General features: G+C 38.5%; 1 protein-coding gene across 1 annotated transcript in view; it reads left to right on the top strand.

Moving 5' to 3' along the window:
* PTPMT1 (protein tyrosine phosphatase, mitochondrial 1) overlaps positions 1–22,904 on the top strand; it is a 71,508-nt gene that overhangs the window by 35,147 nt on the left and 13,457 nt on the right. Inside the window, exon 3 of the mRNA XM_090412921.1 lies at positions 616–807. Coding sequence (XP_090269047.1) covers positions 616–807 — 192 coding nt within the window. The remainder of the gene's footprint in view (positions 1–615; positions 808–22,904) is intronic.

Genomic DNA, 22,904 nt, shown 5'->3' on the forward strand with positions numbered 1-22,904 from the left:
GTTTTAGGCAGTTGTCATCGCCTACTTTTCATCACCTAAATGTATTAGGTTGGTTATCGGCCTCTCTCGCATTCAAAGCGCCAGTACGTGCCATTGCAGGTTCTTGCGCATTTATTCGTTTACTAACAAGCAAGAGCGGTGAGCGCTCCGATTCTGATCTGCGCACTGCTTTGAATAATAGGCTATATCTTTAGGAATTTTTCGAATTTCTTGATAAAAAGTTAGGAACAGATTTTTAAAAGTACATACTTTCAGAAAATAATATTAAAAAATCGATTTTTTTGATCCTCGAAATAGTACTGCCTCCTTAAAACTATCAAAAACTTACAAATTAGCAAAAAGAAAATGCCATAGAGGAAAAACCTGACGTGATAAAGAAAAATGGGTTTGATATTTGAAATCAGCGCACCCAAATTAGTAAAAAAACAAGTATCAGATCATAATCAGCAGAAAAAAATTTTTTTTTTTTGTTGGGCAGTGTAATTACTAATACTGAGTTGTTTCCTCCTTTAATTAAATTCTTGAAAAAAATTTCTTTACTTTTTTTTTCTGTTAAAATGTACTCTCAAAATATATGCTAAGATATCTTTTCAAGTTGAAATTTTTATATTATAGGAATGGGCTGAGAAAGGTGTCAGATTTCTTCAGCTTAGTACCACAGATATATTTCAAGCACCAAGTCAGGAGAAACTTACAAGAGGTGTTCAGTTCATTAAAGAGTTTGTAAATACAGGAAACAGTGTATATGTACATTGTAAAGCTGGAAGAACAAGAAGTGCAACACTTGTAGGCTGCTATTTAATGAATGTGAGTTCCTTTGTAGTTTCTCTTATAAGTATAAGATATTACATGACATACACTGTGTGTGTGTGTGTTGTGTTGTGTGAATATTTTTTGCACAGTGATTCCAAAACCTTTAATACTGAAATATTTAAATTTTGAGTTTAGCCAGAGTGGTAAGAAATCAGATATTTATGATTTATTGAAAATTAAAACAAATTAATTTTAATTTAGCTGGTAATTTGTGTATGTGAGAATAATTTATTCTTAAATGAGCAAATTCCTTTTTTTAAAAAAATAATAATAAAAGGATCAATATTGGAGTTGTTATTTAAGAGAATGGCATAGTATTTTGTAATTTTTAGAGGTTTATGTATAAATATTGTTATATAGTATTTCTGGCATACCGAGAGCCTCCATAATAGTCAGTTTCAATGATGCCCTTCATTTGGAATAATCTCTGGGTTTGTTTATCAGAACTTTACAACTGAAGGGCATTAGCCAGTCTCATACGGGGCTAATTCTAATAACTCTATCCTGAATGCTGGTTAGAAAATCCAGTGGCATTTGGAGGGTTTTGCTGGTTTAAGGACCTACATAACATAGAAAGATTTCTGGCATACTATGTTATTTTCTGCAGCATCTTTTATGTACTACTGGACAATGTGTGTTGTGTTGGGGAGAGAAACTAGGTTACTTTGTGGCTCTATTTTTTTTCTTTCTCTCTCTCTCTCTCTGTGTCCTTTTTTCAAGTGTTAACTGTGAGCTCAGACATAATTAGCAAACACAGTAAATTTTTATTGATTAGAATACTGATCAATGAAATTGATAATTTACTGTATTTCCATGTTTCTCATTATATCCCAAAAGTTAATAATAACAATCGTTTTAGAAAAAAATAATGTTCATTAATTTCTTACCACTTATAAGGATTTTCCTTAGGAGTTCTTGTGTGTTTATATGCATGCACACACTTCATGTAATACTTAATATTATTATTATTCAGGCCTCCATGGAGTCAAAAGACTGTTCGTGGGAGGTCTTTCCTAAGAACATAAAGTCTGTCAAGATTCATCGAGTGGAGGTCCCCCTTAAGAAACACAAAGTCTATCATACCACTCCTTAAACTCATTGCCTGTTCTCGCTCTCACCACTCCATCAGGCAATGCATTCCACGGTTCAACCACCCTCCACGCAAAGAAACCACTCCTCACCCTCTTGCTCACAGTTTCCTTTCGTAACTTCCAGGGATGGCCTCTTCTCATCACTCCTTCCCGCTGTTCAACCAAGCGAAAGAACTCCTAAGTGTCAACCCTGTAACCACCTCTCAACAGTTTAAAAGTCTCAATCATATCACCTCTCCTCCTTCTATCCAACAAACTCTGTAGTCCACATTCCCTCAGCTGAGGGAATGTGAACTACAGAGTTCTTCTACAGTCCTGAAACCATCTTTGTCATCCGTCTTTGTATCCTTTCCACAGTTAATTTATCCCCTTCAAATCCTGGGGACCAAATCTGAGAACAATAGTCTAAGTGTGGTCTGATTAGAGACTTATACAACGGAATGATAACCCTTTTATCTCTGCAGGTCAGTGTCCTTCTCATAATTGCAGCAATCCTCTGTGTTACCTTCACCACCTTTGCAATATGTCCCCTAAATTTCAGGTTTCTATCAGTCATCAACCGCAGATCTCTTGTCTCCCCTACTTCCTCCAGTATAACTCCTCCCATAGAGTATGCAGCATCCCATCGATGTTTCCCAAACCTCGACCTTGCATTTTGCGGCATTAAACTGACAACCCCATTCATCTACCCATCTATCTAGCTTATTCCAATCCTCATGCAGGGTTACCACATCTACACTATTACTAATAATCCTTCCTAGCTTCGCATCATCCACAAACAACTGAATATCCCCTTGCAATCCACTGGCAATGTCATTGATATAAAGGTTAAACAATACACCTCCTAGTACTGAGCCCTGTGGGACCCCACTTTTAACCCTCTGCCTCCTTGAAACTGCTCCACCATACACAACTCTCTGATACTATCAGACAGCCAATCCTGAATCCAGTTGACCAATCTGACATCCAGACCCATGTGCTGCAACTTAAATATCAGCTTATCATGTGGCACCCTGTCAAATGCCTTCGCCAAGTCTAAGAAAATTGCAGTACATGCCTTTCCCTCATCTAATGTTCTTGTAACTTTATTATAAAAGGCTAGCATATTGCTAAAACAAGAGCGTCCTTTCACAAATCCATGTTGATTCTCACAGATAACATTACCCTCATCTGCCCAATGCTGTACATGGTCCTTCACTACTTTCTCCAAGATCTTAACAACTACTGATGACACACAGACTGGCCTATAATTAGACACTTCCAGTCTGTTACCACCCTTATGCAATGGCACTATCTTACCTTCCTTCCATTCCCTGGGCACCTTTGCCAAAGCCAGACTTTCATTGAAAAGCCACGTTAAAGGTACTGTCAATTCCCTAGCACATTCTCTCAAAACTTGTGGCGAAATACCATCCAGTCCCACAGCTTTACTGACATCCAGAGTACTCATATCTGAAACACACTTTCCTCCTGTACCTCCAGACCTCGTACCAGTCCTATCCCTCTAGCATTAAAACTGACTCCTCTAGGATGAAATACTCCAATAAAGTGTTCATTGAACAATTCCACTATGTCCTGTGCGTCAGTCACTCTATTCCCATTTTTATCCCAGAATATCATTCTTCCACAGTCATTTCTCCTCCTACTGGCCACATAGCTAAAAAATTCCCTAGAATTTTCTTTGGATCTTAGGGCCAATCTCCTCTCATATTCCAGTTTCGCTTTCCTTACCAAACTAGTCACTCTTCTGGCTTGTGTCTTATATTCTTCATGCATCTTCTCTTCACCTGTCTCCTTCTATCTCTTCCATAGCCTCTTTTTCGCATGCAATTCCTGTTTAATATTGTTTGTCATCCACTTTACTCCAAATTGTTCTTCACTCGTGGTATACAACTTACCATTGCTGCTAACAAATATTCTTTCATATCCCATGCACTAATGATATCCCGGCCTTCCAATTCCTCCCTCCATAAAACTTCCCGAACTTGACGTCTAAGACTATTATAATCACCTGCTTTATACACATAAGTTCCCATCTCTTTGATACTCCTGCATGTCTATTCATTTTCCAAGTGAAAACCATATGGTCACTCTCTCCAACTGGTGGGAGAGATGTCATCTTAGTTATTATCAACTCTTCTGATGCTGTAACCAACTCCTGAACTCTTGAACCTCTTGTTCCCTCTGTTACATGTTGCCTAAGACATTTGTCCCTCAAGAATTCTAGAAATTCCATTCCCCTATTGCTACATGCATCTTCCTGTCTCCAGTTTATACTACTGTAGTTAAAATCTCCCATAACAATCATTCTTCTTGCACTTGCCAAATTTAACTGTCTGAACATCTCCTGGTCCCCATCCTCTGTGCTCCTGGGTTTGTAGCAACACCTCACTAAATATCCTGTCTTGCCTACCTCTACCTCACACCATATGCTCTCAAAATCATTTGTCTCACTTCCTTCCAAAGCCTCCTCTTAGAGGACATAGGTCATCACTTTTCATAAGCAGTACCCCACCACCACGCTTTCCCCTCCTATCCTGACGAAAAATGCTGTACCCAGCGACTTCTATTCATGTTATTATATCCCCTTCTGTCAACCACGTCTCAGTGATTCCAATAACTTTTGGCCAGGCTGATGCTATCTGCGCCACCAATTCTTCTCCCTTATTCCGGATACTCCTAGCATTAGTATAAAGCATAAAAATGCCATGTTTAAGTTAAGGGATATTACATCCCATATAGTTTCTTAGCCGAATAAGAAACTCAGAGTTTCGTGCCAAATATAGTAAAAACTATATATAAAGAATATCAAGAATAGTGATCGGAGCTCGCTCCACCTCTACTACGAGTTGCCCCAGCTTGCACTACCCTTTGGGATCAGTGCTGCAGTATCCAGGTATTTGCTTACGCTTGGAATCGCCGAACTTCATATATAGTATTTACTATATTCGGCACGAAACTCTTTGAGTTTCTTATTCGGCTAAGAAACTATATGGGATGTAATATCCCTTAACTTAAACAAGTTATATGTCGCCGAATTGAAGCCTTTGGCTCTTCACATATCTTTATAAATGCCATTGTTTCTATACCCAGCATTATTCCTTCTAGACTCCACTGGGCTCAGTGTTACCTGATGTCGTCTCCTTTCTCCCAAGTATCCATTCCCACAAGAGGCCACCCCTGCTATCATCTTCCCTGGGATGCACTGACTCGTTCAGAACAGCAATCGCTCCAGATGCCTACGTCCTTCCTCATTCAAATGTAAGCCGTCTCTCGCATACAATTCTTCTCTTTCCTCAAACGCACTCCAATCATCCACATATACCAGTCCTCTCTTGTCACACATTCTAGCTATTATGCCATTCAATATCTCCGCTCTTCTGCTCAGCTCATCATTATCATACCTAGGCGACACGCACACTATTTTTCCTCTTTCTGTCTTCTTCTGTACATCCTCAAGCAAAAATCTCGTATCTCTCGCTGCCCGACTTGCATTACCACTCAAGTCACTTGTTCCTACCATCACAATCATCTGATCCACCCTTTCACCTCTCTTAATTGCCATAGCTACCCTTTCTATTGTTCCTCCTGGCAAACACTCCTCACGCATCCTATCTTGAACACCACGAATCATTGAGTCGCCATACATTATACCTCTTACCATTCCCTCTCTCCTCTTCTTTCATTCCCATAGGTCTCTCTCATTCCCTCTCCTCTACTGCTATTCTCTCTTCTAGCATTCCCATACCTCTCTCTCGTACTACTGCTTCCATTCTCTCCTCTTCTAACACTCCCATACATCTCTCTCTCATTCCCTCTCTCCAACTGTTTCCATTTTCTCCACTTCTAGCACTTCCATATCCCTCTCTCATTCTATCTGTCCTACTGTTTCCATCCTCTTGTCTTCTAGCATTCCCATACCTCTCTCTCATTCCATCTCTCCTACTGTTTCCATTCTCTCCTCTTCTAGCACCCCCATACCTCTCACTCATTCCCTCTCTTCTACTGTTTCCTTTCTCTCCTCTTCTAACGCTCCCAAAATTCTCTCTTTCCCATACTTTGATTCGGCTTGCATTTATCTCTTCCATTCTCCTAATCTTATCTTTCATACTTCCGCTGTCATTCACAAGACATTCCACCTCCTCTTTCAACTCATCTATCTCCCTCTGCAGATCAGTCGCTCTTAATCTAAATTCACTCTTCCAAACAAAACCATCTCCTAAACTTTCAGTCACTCACGCCTTCCACACTATCAAGTATTATTTTCTCATTCGTATATATATTTTTTTCATTCTCTCCTATCTCTTAGAGCAGTGTTTCTCAAACTTCAGATATCCGTATTTTATTTATAATAATAATAAATAAATAAAGTATATTTCATTGTAAATGTCTATTTTATTTGAATTTAGATGTACATGTAAACAAAAAATATAATTTATTTTTAATAGAACAAAATTTATAAAGATACTATAAATTTTTACTTAATTTAAATAATTTATCATCAATGAAAGGAGTGAAATTTCTTATGGCAGGATAAAATTTCAGCAAAATTTGGCTCTATAGTTATTAATTTTAATCTCGGATGCGGTTTGATATCTATAATGTGGTTCCTCTTCTTAATATATACAAGGGCTGAAAATCCAACTTCACACAGATACAAACTTGGAAATGGAAAAATGCACTTTACAGCTTTATCTGTTAATTCAGGAAATTCATTCTGTATTTGAAAAAAATTATAATATTTATTATAGATATTATAACTTCTGTACATTATTAAAGGAATTATATCGCAGTAAAAGTAGTACAAACCTATCAATCGTTATTTTAATTAACAACAAATTTGTAATATGATCAAATAATGAAGCACATTGATTATTATCTGATGAGGATAGCTTCTGACCAGATAAGTGATATTTTGAGTAAAAATTGATGAATTTGCATAGTATTGTTTACTTTTAGTATATTAACGTGTGTGGATCATTTTTGCGTGTTTTTCGAGTATTTTAATAAGTAAATTGATAGATACGATTATCTGTGCACATGGCTCCCATAAAGAGGAATACAAAGATGGCATCCAGATCATCATATTTGTCTGAAATTCTTAACATAAAAGACTTGATTCAGTGTACCGTTTGTGAAATGTATGCATTGCAGAGAGCGGTTGGAGTCTGGTTAAACAACGATAGTGGAGTGAATGTGTGCAAAAAGTGTAAAGAATGATAGGATTTAAAGAGTGTTTCAGGTCGTGTGAGTAATATCGTTGTCGAACATGATAACAATCTAGATAACAGCAATATTCGAGGTATGAATGATGATATTTGCGAGGTAGTACCTGATAGCTGTGAGAGTGGCGTTGAAAGAGAGAATGAAGTTAAGCATACAGAACAATTGAATGAATCATCGGAGAATAAAAATGATGACACTGACGCAATGAGTGAAATAGCACTATTACGCAGATAGATACATAAGAGTAAATCAACAGCTGGAGCGTTGGCAAAAATCTTTAACAAGCATACCGACTAATAATCGGCAAAAGTATGATAGAAAAATCAAGGGTATGAAAGTGAGTGTAAACAAAATGAAAGAGCGTGTGTTGTATGGGGATTCCTTAGTAAGAGGTGTGTTAGTTGAGAGTTTAACAAAATCGTACCAACCCGGTGCGAACGTAAAGAATGTCAGTGAGTCGATTAGAATGCAAAAACAGCGGGTGAAGGAATTGGAATTGATAGTGGTTGCAGGTACAAAATTTGAAACGAAACAAAAAGGCTATGAGTGAGGATGTGAAGGAATTGCTTGAGGTAGCAAAAGAAAAGAGTGAGAGAGTTTGGATAGCGAGTCTGTTGCTAAGGTATGACAGTGAAGTATAGAAGGAGAGCCATAATTGCCAATGACTTTATGCGTGAATTATGTTTGAGTGGTGTGGAATTTGTGGATGTGTGGAATGAGTTCGATGGGCGAAAGGAGTTATATAAAATGGATGGTTTACATTTGAATGGATTTGGTATACTGAGACTTGAAAAGGTGTTGTCGAATGTAGTGGAAGTGAATGTACAGAACCAGGGAAACTAGAGTTATTAAAGGGGGGGGAGTAGATATGCAGATTTTAGGGAGACAGTTGAGTGTGTAATATGCCCAAGCAAGTAGGAAAGACCATGAATCAGAATGGGATAGTTAGTATAAGGCATCAAAATAGGAATGGGACAAATCGGCTTCTGCAATTCATGTATACAAATGCCAGAAGTATTAGGAACAAGAGGGAAGAATTTTTGGCCTTGGTTGGCACTTCCAGACCACAGGTTATTGGCATTAGTGAAACATGGCTGACAGAAGATGACACAGCTGGTGGGATTGAATGTGAGGGGTATGGTGTGTTCAGGAGAGACAGGGAGAATAAAATGGGAGGAGGTGTGTTATTGATGATAGCGGATGAGCTACAGCCAAGGAGAATAGAAGTGGAACTGCAGGATAGAGACAAGAGCACATTTCAGGCTATTTGGTGTGAGATTGAAATTAGCAGAACAAAATATACAGCTGGGTGCTGCTATAAACCAGGTGATGGAATAGATGGTGGAGATAGTATGCATAAGCAAATAGAAGAAATGAGTGGAAGGAGGGTAATTATTGTGGCAGATTTCAACTATGGTAACATTGATTGGAAGGAGGAGAGGACACATGGGAGGAAGGAATTGGATTTTATGTGGTTATTAAGGGATAACTATCTGTGACAGCATGTAATGGATAATACTAGGGATCAGAGAGTGCTTGACCTAGTAATTGCATCTGAGAATTTGCTGTAACGAATATGACCACGTTGCCACCAATTGGGGAGAGTGATCATGGGGTCTTGACTTGGGAGGTGGCTAAAGGTGTGGAATATACAATTAAGACAGGGTACATGTGAAATTATCGGGCTGGTAAGTATGACGAGCTTAGGAGATTGATTGGTGCAGTGCCATGGCATGTACAACTGCAAAGGCTAGAAGTTGACAGTGCATGGGAGGCGGTTAAAAAGTGTTTGTATGAAGCAATGGCTGACTGTATACCTAGAGTCTGAATAATAAATCAAGTAGGAGTTAAATGGATGAATAACACCATTAAGCTTGAGCTGCAAAGGCCAGAAGGGTAACGAGTGTGGTAAGAAGAGCAAAAAAGGATTACGAAAGAACATTGGCCATGCAGCTAAAGAGAATGCTAAACAGTTTTTTTGATATGTTGCAAGTAAAAGGAAAAATGTATATGGCAGAATGATTTTAAAGAATGCCGATGGTAGGGAGGTAACCGAATCAGTTGATATAGTTGAATTACTGAGTGAGCACTTTGCAAAAGTATATCATCCAGGTGGTGACATTGCAGAATTGAATGAACTGATAGATTATACAGGAATTGTGGTGAATGAGGTGGAGGTGAGTAGTCTATTGCAAAACCTCAATGTCGATACATCTGTGGGATTGGATGGTATACCAGCTTGTGTCGTACATGAAGCGACTAACGAATTGTCGGTACCCTTGATCATTTTGTTTAATCTGAGTCTCAGGGTCTGGGTTAGTCCCGAGGGTGTGGAAAGAGGGGAAAATAGTTCCACTGCATAAAGGAGGTTCCAAGACTACTGTTGTAAACTACCGACCGATTAGAATATCAGGAATCGTTGTCAAGGTCTTGGAGAAACTAGTCAAGAGAAGAATACAGATTGGATAGATGAAAATGGGATAGTGTATGGGGGGCAACATGGTTTTGTGAAGGGTAGATCATGCCTCAGTAACTTGCTCATGTTTTATAACACGGTGACGGCTGAACTGGTTAAGGGTAATGGGTTTACAGTGATTCTACTGGACCTTGCCAAGGCCTTTGACAGGATACCACATGGAACTCTGATCAGTAAACTGGAGCAGATGGGGATGGATATAGGATTGGTGAGATGGATAGGAGAGTGGTTGATGGAAAGATACCAGAGAGTGGTTTATTCAGAAGCAGAGTCCAAAAGACGGCCTGGGACTAGTGGTGTGCCGCAGGGTTCTGTTCTTGGACCACTACTTTTCAATTTGTTCATTAACAATATAGGAAAGGATCTGAGAGGAAGTGTTCACTTGTTTTCTGATGATGCAAAGTTGGGTAGAGCAATTGTGAGTGCACAAGATGTCAAAATTTTTCAGGATGATTTGGATTGTTTGGAGGACTGGGCTAGGGAAAATGGATGTCAGTTTAATGTGGTAAAGTTTAAGGTTATGCATTTTGGAGTGAAAAGATTAGCAGCAGTATATCACATTGGTGGAACTGTACTCCAGGAGATTGAGGCCAGGGATTTGGGAGTGTTGGTAGATAGAGAGTTGAAGTTTAGGAGGCACATTGCAAAAGTGGCTAAATCAGCTCATCAAATCACTTGGTTACTGAAAAATACGTTAACAAGCAGAGACAAACAAGTTATTGTTCCTCTATATCGAGCCCTGATAAGACCCCATCTGGACTACTGTACCCAGATATGGGCACCAGGGTTTCTTCTTGATGGGGAGGAGGTAGAGAGGATCCAGAGACGAGTGACCAAGATGGTGGCAGGTCTGTGGAATGAACCTTATGAGAACAGATTGAAGATTTGTGGGTTGCAAAAATTGGTTGATGGGTGGAAAAGGGGTGATATGATTGAGACATTCAAATTACTGAAGGGTTTCTATAAGATCAATCCAGAAGATATTTTTGAGAATAGGACTAGTGGTGGGAGGACTAGGGGCCATACATGGAAGCTGGGCAAGAATGTGGTTAACAAGGGTGTTAGAGCTAGGTTTTTTAATTGGAGAGTGGTAAATGAGTGGAATAAGCTGCCAGAGTCTGTTGTGGGTGCTATGACCATGAATGAGTTCAAGGCGAGGTATGATAGATACTGTGTGAATGTCGAATAGTTGTTCTTGACTTGATGTTAGGGCCTCCCTCGATGAGTCTGTTGACTCCTTGGAGTTGCCCGAAATAATAATAATATAATTACTTTATCAGTCGTTATCGTATGCTCTTCGTATTGTTGCAGGCTCGCAATGTATGTTCATATATGAAGCTGAACAAAGATTCACAAGTGATCGCCTGTGAATTTGCAAACTATTCAAATGAAGCAGTTTTCACACTTTGAGTAGGATTATTCATACATAATATATAATTTATTGAGAAATATATACGTTTAAAATACCTTTTTTTCTTAATAATGATTCCATGCGTTAATGAGGCATAGCCGAAAATTGCCACGTACCCCCTGAAGACCTTTCCTGTATCCCCAGGGGTACAGGTACCACACTTTTAGAAACACTGACTTAGAGTAAAACAGCATAGCATAAGGATGACTAGGAAGCTAACAGAAATGAATTTTACAGATAGGTTACAATATTCCTGGCATCTTGACACCTTTTTTTTTTTATGGGATTCTCACATTAAAAAAAAAAAACATGCCCATGAAAGGGCAAGTTTTTTAACTTATAGTTGTAAACTTATAGTACATTAGTACCATGGACGAACCAAGAGTACTTTTTACATAATCTAGTAAAATAAATATAAAATCTTCTTCAAATCACTTCGGACCTCTAGTAAGCAGGGCTGTGGTCTCACGCTGAACAAAATTTAATTGATACCTAAAGACAAACATCCACATCTATAGTGCTATTTGAATCTGCAATCTGTTGGTTGGAGAACAAGTACTAACCACTTGTTCAACCAGGTCAGCATAATTTTGTGTATGTGTCAGATGTCAGCCTAATGATCTGTTGTAATAATTTGTAAAATTAGCTTCTGTTGGCTTGTTTTATTTGGTAGATGTGGATATGTGTGTATGATCCTAAGGACAGTAACCTCCTGGATAGAAATATTGAGAAATTAATGAATATTTTTCCTCTGAAATGTAGTTTATCCCTTAAGTTTTGATGGTGTGCTTCCTGTATTAGTTTAATATGCAACATGCTCAGTTTCATAACTATGAGCATGCTATTGTAGAATCTCTGTCCATCATTCCCTTCTTTCTCTCAATTGCCTATTAAGGTTCAGTGAATATTCCCCCTCCACCTCTTGAAGGAGAAAAATCGTTATTTTTTCTACTTGCCATATATTGAAAGAACTTGATAGGATTTTGTTTGTTTTCATTATCTAATATCAACTCCTATCCTGCTCTTTTTATCTCTGATGTACGTGATTATTATCCTTCATTTCGTGCTGCTTTCATAGAACCTTATTTTTCCAGATTGCATGTTAATCTCTTCTGTTCGTTCATTTTGCTCCTACCTTGTTTAGCCTTTTGACTTTTGGAATATGCTTAGACACTGCTGCTGTTGAATATCTCTTAATCTTCTTCCCACCCCCAGCTCCTATTTATCTCCTAAGCTTCTGTAATCATTGGCCTTCTATTTACACATGTGTCCTTTCCTCATAGAGATTCTCGTGACTGGCTACAATGTCAGATCTGAGACTCTTAACCCTTGTATATCCTCTGTTACATATTGCCTGAGATAGTTGTCCCTCAAGAACTCAAATTTATTCTTATTCTCTAATGCTATCTCACCATAACGATAGCCGTTCTCTTGCTCTCCACATTTCCTGGCATATACCAAATCCATCTAAATATCTCATCTTATTTATAGAAACTTTCACAGCTTACACGTAAAAAAAAAAAAAATAAATAAATAAATAAATAAAAAAAATATATATATAGAATTTTATTCAAGAACTCCAATATATTTCATCTATTATGTGGACATCATCAGGGAGAGACAGACTAGTAACTAAATTCAAAACACATAAGAATGAGTCAAAGCATGTGATTACTAGCGCTTGTCTCAGCTGCAGCCATTATGATATGTTTATACTATTAGAGTTCAAAGGAACAATTGTAATAGTTTTGCAGATAAATAATAATTAAAAAAAAACAATATGAACAATTAATAGTAATTATTTCCCATAATGAGATTGGCATACAATCTGAGCAGCTAAGGTTTGGATGATTTCGTAGCATTTCACATGTTTCAAGGAAAAGACAATCAAATTTGAACTTGCCAGAATGAAGAATCTTTGCTTGGTTTCAAAGAACTATGCCTAGTATCAATAACATGAGAAACAAGTCCAGATTTTTTGGATTCCAAAAATGTAACATAACACTTGATGTTCTTTGATTCTGATCAAAGCAGAATGACCAAAATAGCAAAGATGACGCAAGCAGGGTACCTGACAAACCTCCTGGTAAGGAAAGAGAGTGAAAGAAGCAGTAATGTCTCATTTACAGTTGGTAAGAAGGAAGAAAGTTTCAGAGCTGGTTAGAAGGAAGTGTATAAATTAAATATGTGAAGAATCCATGCTATGCGTTCAAAGGGTGTTTTAAGGTGGAGTATTGAAATTCTTTTCACATCAGCTCTCATTGTATTGGCTCTCCCACTACCTTGCAAAACATCTTTCTTGACATCTTCAGAATTTCATTGGTTACACTAACTGATATTAAAAACAGCCTTGACTTTAAAAAAAAAAAAATTAAAGATCTGTCTCTGTCTAATAACAACATTATGGTTTTGTTTGATGTAGTCTATCTATTCACGAACATACCACTACATGAGCCTTCAGTTTTTGTAATCTCTGATTTCCCAGAAGACATTGTTAGCCTGTTTAAATTCACCATCAATGCAGGCTCTTTTACAAGGCATAATAAGTTATTTAAACAGATTGAAGGAATAGCAATGGGCAATTGTATCTTACTAGCTTTGGCTGACTATTTCATGGAGCAGCTAGAAAATCAACTGTTTGACACCAAATTGCCTCAACCTCATTTATAGTTACATTTTGTTGATGATATATTTGCAGTCTGGTCCCACTTGTGGTCAGAATTACTTTAGTTCCTGGAGAAAATAAACTCTTTGCACTTCTGTATCAAGTTCACTATTGAACGTGAATCTAATAACCATCTACCCTTTTTTGGATATCTTAATAATTCAAAATCCTACAGGTCATGTTGAATTTTCAGTTTATTGGAATTCAACCTTTACTTGTCCTCACACCATCATTCATCACAGAAGACACCCTCAAGATGTACATAGAACTCATGTGATCTGTCCTTCTGGTTCCCTTTTTCATCTGATGAAAAATTATTGATATTTACCATCCATGGCGAAAAGAATTTCAATATCCTATCTTAACCTCCCTACCAACTTGGACGTATATATACGTCCAGCAAAACCTGGATCGATTCATACTATCTATTGAAAGAACATGGATAAGAAGTGCAATTTGGCTGTCATGTCCATTACAAGGCACGATAATCCTTCACGCTGAGAACACTTAACCAATTAACTTGTGTACATAGCTCCATTCAGTTACATATGGCAAGAAACGCAGTTGCTTGCTGTTTGCTTGGTAACTGGAATCTTAGTTATATTAGACTAAATACCTACAAGTTATATTTATTTTTTCTACTTCTTTTATCGTATAATTATAGTTTTTAGTGCCATTGAAAAATAAGAGATCCTTTCATACTTTCTTCACTTAAAGATTGTATCACCTTCGAAGACCAATATAATTATCAATTTTTTTGCTAATTATATTAAATGCCAATACATTTTATTCTCCCAGGACTTGATTCAAGATAATTATTTTTTTCAAACAATTATTTTCTAAATTAATAAAAATCTGAATCTTAAACAAAATACAGCCCCTGTCTGTTCCAAATTAAGTTTTATTTTTTTATTCAGAATCTTAGTTCACACATTCCATGAAGGTTGGCACTTTTACGATTTTGCTTTATAGAGACCTATTCATAAATCTTGAATCATGTCACTGTAATGTATAATCTTTATAACGTAATCTACAGTTCTTTGCACTTCAAATTTCTTGGTTCCGTGAATCGCACATTACAAATTGAAATCAACTGCTGCTATGAAGTAAACTGTTATGTACATATTTTCTGCTAGTTTAGATATTATGCTTCAGTTTTGAAGTAACAATATTATCATTCAAAAAATGTTTAGTTTGCATCAAAAGTGAAATTTCATTTCCAAATTTTTCATAATAGATTTAAAATTGTATTTAGCCTATGATGGCTAAATACAATTTTAAGGTTAGCTGGTTATGGCTTACCTCCCCCAAACTATCTCCCTCCACACAAAAAAAAAAAACCTGCCAGGTAATACAGCTGCCGCCATTTCTTTTTTGTTTTAATTCCTTATTTTTCCAAAGTAATTGTACCAGATAACTTTCAATTTTCCGATACCAAAATTAAATTGTAATTATTATAAATTAGCAATTTTTTTTTTCTCATTTATATTTTCTGATTATTATAAATCAGGAAATTATGTGATTTTTTTTTTTTTTTACTAAATAATTTAAGGAAATTACAACGTAAACTAGGATATACATTAAAATAAATTTTAATATACTTCAATATTTCGGCAACATCATGTTGCCATTTTCAAGGAACTTAAGAACAAGACACGTGCACGCAGGCACAACAAACAGTAAGTGAGGAAGAAGCAGGAAGCTATTATTTCTCAAGTCCTGATGGTGTCCCTTAGCAGGCAATGTTGGTATTCTTGGGTGATTGGGCTGAAGGTCTTCTGATGTAGGTTTCCCAAATTTGAGGCAGTCTCATGCAGCCAAATTTGTTGAGGTTTGGATTGCTTCTTAGGGCTGAAGCTGATGCCATGAAAAGCCTTTCATATTTGTATTTACTACGGTGTATTATCGTGGCTTTCTTCCACCATATTCTATGGCAGGTATGCAGCGCATGGTCAGCAAGACCAGAGTGGCTGTTTTGGTGAAACCGGATGTAGTCCTTGTGTTCTGAAATTCTGATATTTTCTGTCCTGCCTGTTTGGCCAAAGTAGGACAGCTTACAGCTGCAAGGGAGCTGGTATACATCAGGTAGGTCTGGGGGAGGGGGGGGGGTCTTTAGTAGAGCAAATAAGGAATGCCAATTTTTTATATGGTCTGTAACAAGAAGTTAAGTCATGTTTTTTTTTAGGATTTTTGTAATTTTTTCCGAGGTGCTCGGATATAGGGTATGGTGATAGATTTAGAGTAATCCTTGTTGTGAGGGGGGGGGGTTGTGGTTTACTGGTTTCAATGTTTTTTTTTGGATATTTGGGGGGGGGGTAGCCATTGGCTGGGAAAGTGTTGAGAATGTGGTTTAGTTCTGTGGTTAGGGCATTGTCATTTGAACAGATAAGTTTAGCCCTGTTGTGTAGTGTCTTAATGACTCCATATTGTTGCGAGGAGGAGTGGTGGGATTGTTGATGAATGTGTCTGCCTGTGTGGGTGGGTTTTCTATACACTGAGAAAACCAAGGTTCCATCAGGCTGGCGGGTGACTAGTGTGTCTAAGAAAGGAAGGCAGTTGTTTTTTTTTTTCCCCCTCTTCCAGGGTGAATTTGATTCTGGGTTGTTGGTTGTTTAAGTGTGTTAAGAAGGAGAGGAGTGCATCAGAACCATGTGGCCAAATAGCGAACGCATCATCAACATAGCGAAGCCAAATGGTTGGTTTTTGTGGGGCAGAGTTTAAGGCTTTATCTTCAAAAGTCTCCATATAAAAGTTGGCCAAGGGTGGGGAGAGTGGAGAACCCATGGCTGTCCCCTCTATTTGTTTGTAGAATTTTCCTGGCCAAACAAAATAGCCTGAGTTCATTGTGAACTGAAATAGGGCTGTGATATCGGGAGGAAATTAGCTTGGATTAGCTCTAAGGATTCTTTGAGTGGGACATTTGTGAATAAGGAGGAGACATCAAAACTGACCATTATGTCAGTGTGTTTGAGTGTAAGGTTTTCTATGCTGGCTTTGAAGTGGGCTGAGTTTTTTTTATGTGTGAAGGTGTGTTGCCAGTATAGTGTGAGAGATAGCTTTGGCCAAATGTTTAGCTAGTTTGTATGTGGCGGAATCAATGCCATCCACTATGGGACATAATGGCTGGCACATTTTCCTTATGTATTTTTGGGAGTCCATAAATATGGGGGGGGTTAAATGGTTTTAATTTGTTAGTGATTTCCACAGGCCAAGAAGTGACCTTCTTAAGGAGCCTGTGGAGTTTTCTAATTTGTGAGTTAGTGGGATTGTACTCGATAGGGAGGTAAGTAGCCCGATCTAACAATAGAGCTTTCAGCTTACTTGTGTAATCCTTTTGGTTAAGCAATACTGTGGCGTTCCCTTTATCAGCTTTGGTGATTATTATTTTCTTGTTTTTCTTTAATTCTAGTAGAGATTTAATTTCCTTACTGGGCATGTTGGCTTTTGGTGGTTTAGCTTTGGTCAGAACGCAAGCCACAGGAAGTCTAATATCATTGGCGACATGGTGTAGAAGGTGTCATATCCCGCGTTCATTTCGTATCATAATATCTTCAGCAGGTATTCTTCTGGGCGCAATGCCGAAGTTGTGGCCACATGCGAGGGCATCGAGTGCTTCAGGTTTCACGCTAAATGATGAAAGGTTGACTACCGTTTCAGTAGGAAATTGTGGTTTAGAGACAGAGTTCTTTTTTTAAATTTTCAAATTTTTTTTTCTTATAGAAAACCTTACACTCAAACACACTGACATAATGGTCAGTTTTGATGTCTCCTCCTAATTCACAAATGTCCCACTCAGAGAATCCTTAGAGCTAATCCAAGCTAATTTCCTCCCGATATCACAGCCCTATTTCAGTTCACAATGAACTCAGGCTATTTTGTTTGGCAAGGAAAATTCTACAAACAAATAGAGGGGACAGCCATGGGTTCTCCACTCTCCCCACCCTTGGCCAACTTTTATATGGAGACTTTTGAAGAGAAAACCTTAAATTCTGCCCCACAAAAACCAACCATTTGGCTTTGCTATGTTGATGATGTGTTCTCTATTTGGCCACATGGTTCCGATGCACTCCTCTCCTTCTTAACACACTTAAACAACCAACACCCCAGAATCAAATTCACCCTAGAAGAGGGGGAAAAAAAAAACAACTGCCTTCCTTTCTTAGATATAGAAAATCCACCCATACAGGCAGAATTCACCAACAATCCCACCACCCCTCCTCGCAACAATATGGAGTCATTAAGACACTACACAACAGGGCTAAACTTATCTATTCAAATGACAATGCCCTAACCACAGAACTAAACCACATTCTCAACACTTTCCCAGCCAATGGCTACCCCCCAAAAAATATCCAAAAAAACATTGAACCAGTAAACCACAACCCCCCTCCCCTCACATCAAGAATTACTCTAAATCCATCACCATACCCTATATCTGAGCACCTCGGAAAAAATTACAAAAATCCTAAAAAAACATGACTTAACTTCTTGTTACAGACCATATAAAAAATTTGCATCCCTTATCCGCTCTACTAAAGACCAACCCCCCCCCCCCCCAGACCTACCTGATGTATACCAGGTTCCTTGCAGCTGTAAGCTGTCCTACTTTGGCCAAACAGGCAGGACAGAAAATATCAGAATTTCAGAACACAAGGACTGCATCCAGTTTCACCAATACAGCCACTCTGGTCTTGCTGACCATGCACTGGATACCTGCCATAGAATACGGTGGATGAAAGCCATGATAATACACTGTAGTAAATACAAATATGAAAGGCTTTTCATGGAATCAGCTTCAGCCCTAAGAAACAATCCAAACCTCAACAAATTTGGCTGCATGAGATTGCCTCAAATTTGGGAAACCTACATCAGAAGACCTTCAGCCCAATCACCCAAGAATACCAACATTGCCCGCTAGGGGGCACCATCAGGACTTTAGGAGAAATAATAGCTTCCTGCTTCTTTCTCACTTACTGTTTGTTGTGCCTGCGTGCATGTGTCTTGTTCTTAAGTTCCTTGAAAATGGCAACGTGGCGTTGCCAAAATATTGAAGTATATTAAAATTTATTTTAATGTATATCCTAGTTTATGTTGTAATTTCCTTAAATTATTTAGTAAAAAAATGCATAACCAACGTCTAAGCCTTTCCACGAGAATATGTGATATTGGGTAATTGAGGAAATTAATGTTTTATGAAACGGTGTCATCCTAAAAGCAATATCAGAAGAAAATGTTTCGAATATCTGCTAATCAATGAAATAGTTGAAAAACAAAATAACAGATTTCTGTATTTATTCAGCTATTGCTTGGAGACTTTTTAGTGTGTCTACTGGGATGTGTTCTTTCCTCGCTTTCTCAGTAATCTTCATTAGTTTATAGCCTGCTACTCGAGCAGAAAGGAATATTACCAAGAGTATATAAGGTACAATTCATTTCTAAGATGACAAGTAGCAGCAAAAAAAAAAAAAAGAAAAGTTTGGGAGAAGCAGAAAAAGTTATCTTTGCCTTTCAAGTAGCTCTTACTCTACTGATGATGATGAGGGAAATTTTTCTAGATAAGATAGATTTTGCCTGTAGTTTAGACATGTCTTCATGCAGAAGATGGGTGTTCACGACTAAACACACACACACCAACTTATCCACAGTTTCCATTCATAGGTAAGCCAGGAATTACTGAAGACTTTGACACAGCAACATTTTAGGTTGATATTCTATCCTTCATAGTGGAACAGACTTACCTTTATGCTTGCCAACAACATCAACAAGTTATGTACAGTCTGCATTCATGCAATACACTTTGGAGTCCAATAGATATCAACATGCTGCTTCCATTTATAGCACTTTTGACTGTGCATAGTATCGTGAAAAAGCTCGCTCTCGAAATGTATTAGTCTGCAGAATGGATTCTGAACACGCCACTGTTTTGTGATGTTATGACTGAAAAATAATTCATTCGCATTGTGAAGTATTGGCATTTTCAGAATGAGGAATGTGATCAGTCAACATATCCTTGCTTAGCCCTCAACAAATTTCTCATCAGAAATTTGCATACAGATCACTATACATTCCTGAGAGAGAGAGAGAGAGATGTATCAATGAAAGCTTTATACCATTCATGAAGTGCAAAGTGTATATCTTTGGGATTTCAAACCTTATGAGAGAGGGATATGGAAGTGCTAGAAGTGGAGAAAATGGAAACAGTAGGAGAGAGGGAATGAGAGAGATGTATGGGAGTGCTAGAAGAGGAGAGAATGGAAGCAGTAGTAGGAGAGAGAGGTATGGGAATGCCAGAAGAGAGAATAGGAGTAGAGGAGAGGGAATGAGAGAGACCTATGGGAATGAAAGAAGAGGAGAGAATGGAAACAATAGGAGAGAGGGGGAATGGTAAGAGGTATAATGTATGGCGACCCAATGATTTGTGGTGTTCAAGATAGGATGCGTGAGGAGGGTTTGCCAGGAGGAACAATAGAAAGGGTGGCTATGGCAATTAAGAGAGGTGAAAGGGTAGATGAGATGATTGTGATGGTAGGAACAAATGACTTGAGTGGTAATGTAAGTCGGGCAGCGAGAGATATGAGATTTTTGCTTGAGGGCTGTACGGAAGAAGACAGGAAAAATAGTGTGCGTGTTGCCTAGGTATGATAATGATGAACTGAGCAGAAAAGCAGTAATATTGAATGACATAATAGCTAGAATGTGTGACAAGAGAGGACTGGTATATGTGGATGCTTGGAGTGCGTTTGAGGAAAGAGAGGAATTGTATGCGAGAGATTGCTGTTCTGAACGAGTCAGTGCATCCCAGGGAGGATGATAGCAGGGGTGGCCTCTTGTGGGAATGGATACCTGGGAAAAGGGAGATGACATCAGGTAAAGCTGAGCCCAGTGGAATCTAGAGGGGATAATGCTGGGTATAGAAACAATGCCATTTATATGCTTTATACTAATGCCAGGAGTATCCGGAATAAGGGAGAGGAATTGGTGGCACAGATAGCATCAGCGTGGCCAAAAATTATTGGGATCACCGAGATGTGGTTGACAGAAGAGGATATAATAACAGGAATAGAAGTTGCTGGGTACAGCATTTTTTGGCAGGATAGGAGGGGAAAGCATGGTGGTGAGGTACTGCTTATGATAAGTGACAACCTATGTCCTCTAAGAGTGGAGGCTTTGGAAGGAAGTGAGACAAATGATTTTGAGAGCATATGGTGTGAGGTTTGCTACAGACCCAGGAGCACAGAGGATGGGGACCAGGAGATGTTTAGACAGTTAAGTTTGGCAAGTGCATGAAGAATGATTGTTATGGGAGATTTTAACTACAGTAGTATAAATTGGAGAGAGGAAGATGCATGTAGCAATAGGGGAATGGAATTTCTAGAATTCTTGAGGGACAAATGTCTTAGGCAACATGTAACAGAGAGAACAAGAGGTTCAAGAGTTTTGGAGTTGGTTATAGCATCAGAAGAGTTGATAATAACTGAGATGACATCTCTCCCACCAGTTGGAGAGAGTGACCATATGGTTTTCACTTGGAAAATGAATAGACATGCAGGGGTATCAAAGAGATGGGAACTTATGTGGAATTATAAAGCAGGTGATTATAATAGTCTTAGACTTTGGGAAGTTTCATGGAGGGAGGAATTGGAAGGCCGGATATCATTAGTGCGTGGGAAATTGTGAAAGAATATTTGTTAGCAGCAATGGTAAGTCGTATACCACGAGTGAAGAACAATTTGGAGTAAAGTGGATGGCAAACAATATTAAACAGGAATTGCATGCGAAAAAGAGGCTATGGAAGAGATATAAGGAGACAGGTAAAGAGAAGATGCATGAAGAATATAAGACACAGGCCAGAAGAGTGACTAGTGTGGTAAGGAAAGCGAAACTGGAATATGAGAGGAGATTGGCCCTAAGATCCAAAGAAAATCCTAGGGAATTTTTTAGCTATGTGGCCAGTAGGAGGAGAAAGGACTGTGGAAGAATGATATTGTGGGATAAAAATGGGAATAGAGTGACTGATGCAGAGGACATAGTGGAATTGTTCAATGAACACTTTATTGGAGTATTTCATCCTAGAGGAGTCAGTTTTAATGCTAGAGGGATAGGACTGGTACGAGGTCTGGAGGTACAGGAAGAAAGTGTGTTTCAGATATGAGTACTCTGGATGTCAGTAAAGCTGTGGGATTGGATGGTATTTCGCCACGAGTTTTGAGAGAATGTGCTAGGGAATTGACAGTACCTTTAACGTGGCTTTTCAATGAAAGTCTGGCTTTGGCAAAGGTGCCCAGGGAATGGAAGGAAGGTAAGATAGTGCCATTGCATAAGGGTGGTAACAGACTGGAAGTGTCTAATTATAGGCCAGTCTGTGTGTCATCAGTAGTTGTTAAGATCTTGGAGAAAGTAGTGAGGGACCATGTACAGCATTGGGCAGATGAGGGTAATGTTATCTGTGAGAATCAACATGGATTTGTGAAAGGACGCTCTTGTTTTAGCAATATGCTAGCCTTTTATAATAAAGTTACAAGAACATTAGATGAGGGAAAGGAATGAACTGCAATTTTCTTAGACTTGGCGAAGGCATTTGACAGGGTGCCACATGATAAGCTGATATTTAAGTTGCAGCACATGGGTCTGGATGTCAGATTGGTCAACTGGATTCAGGATTGGCTGTCTGATAGTATCAGAGAGTTGTGTATGGTGGAGCAGTTTCAAGGAGGCAGAGGGTTAAAAGTGGGGTCCCACAGGGCTCAGTACTAGGAGGTGTATTGTTTAACCTTTATATCAATGACATTGCAAGGGGATATTCAGTTGTTTGTGGATGATGCGAAGCTAGGAAGGATTATTAGTAATAGTGTAGATGTGGTAACCCTGCATGAGGATTGGAATAAGCTAGATAGATGGGCAAATGAATGGGGGGGGGTCAGTTTAATGCAGCAAAATGCAAGGTCTTGAGGTTTGGGAAACATCGATGGGATGCTGCATCCTCTATGGGAGGAGTTATACTGGAGGAAGTAGGGGAGACAAGAGATCTGAAATCTGAATTTTAGAGGACATAAGGGATAGAAATTTTAGGGGATAGAAATCTGAAATTTAGGGGACATATTGCAAAGGTGGTGAAGGTAACACAGAGGATTGCTGCAATTATGAGAAGGACACTGATCTGCAGAGATAAAAGGGTTATCATTCTGTTGTATAAATCTCTGATCAGACCACACTTGACTATTG

The sequence above is a fragment of the Typopeltis vanoorti genome, chromosome 23 (assembly GCF_054136105.1).
Source record: "Typopeltis vanoorti isolate ZY-2024b chromosome 23, IOZ_Tvanoo_1.0, whole genome shotgun sequence".
Taxonomy (NCBI): domain Eukaryota; kingdom Metazoa; phylum Arthropoda; class Arachnida; order Uropygi; family Thelyphonidae; genus Typopeltis; species Typopeltis vanoorti.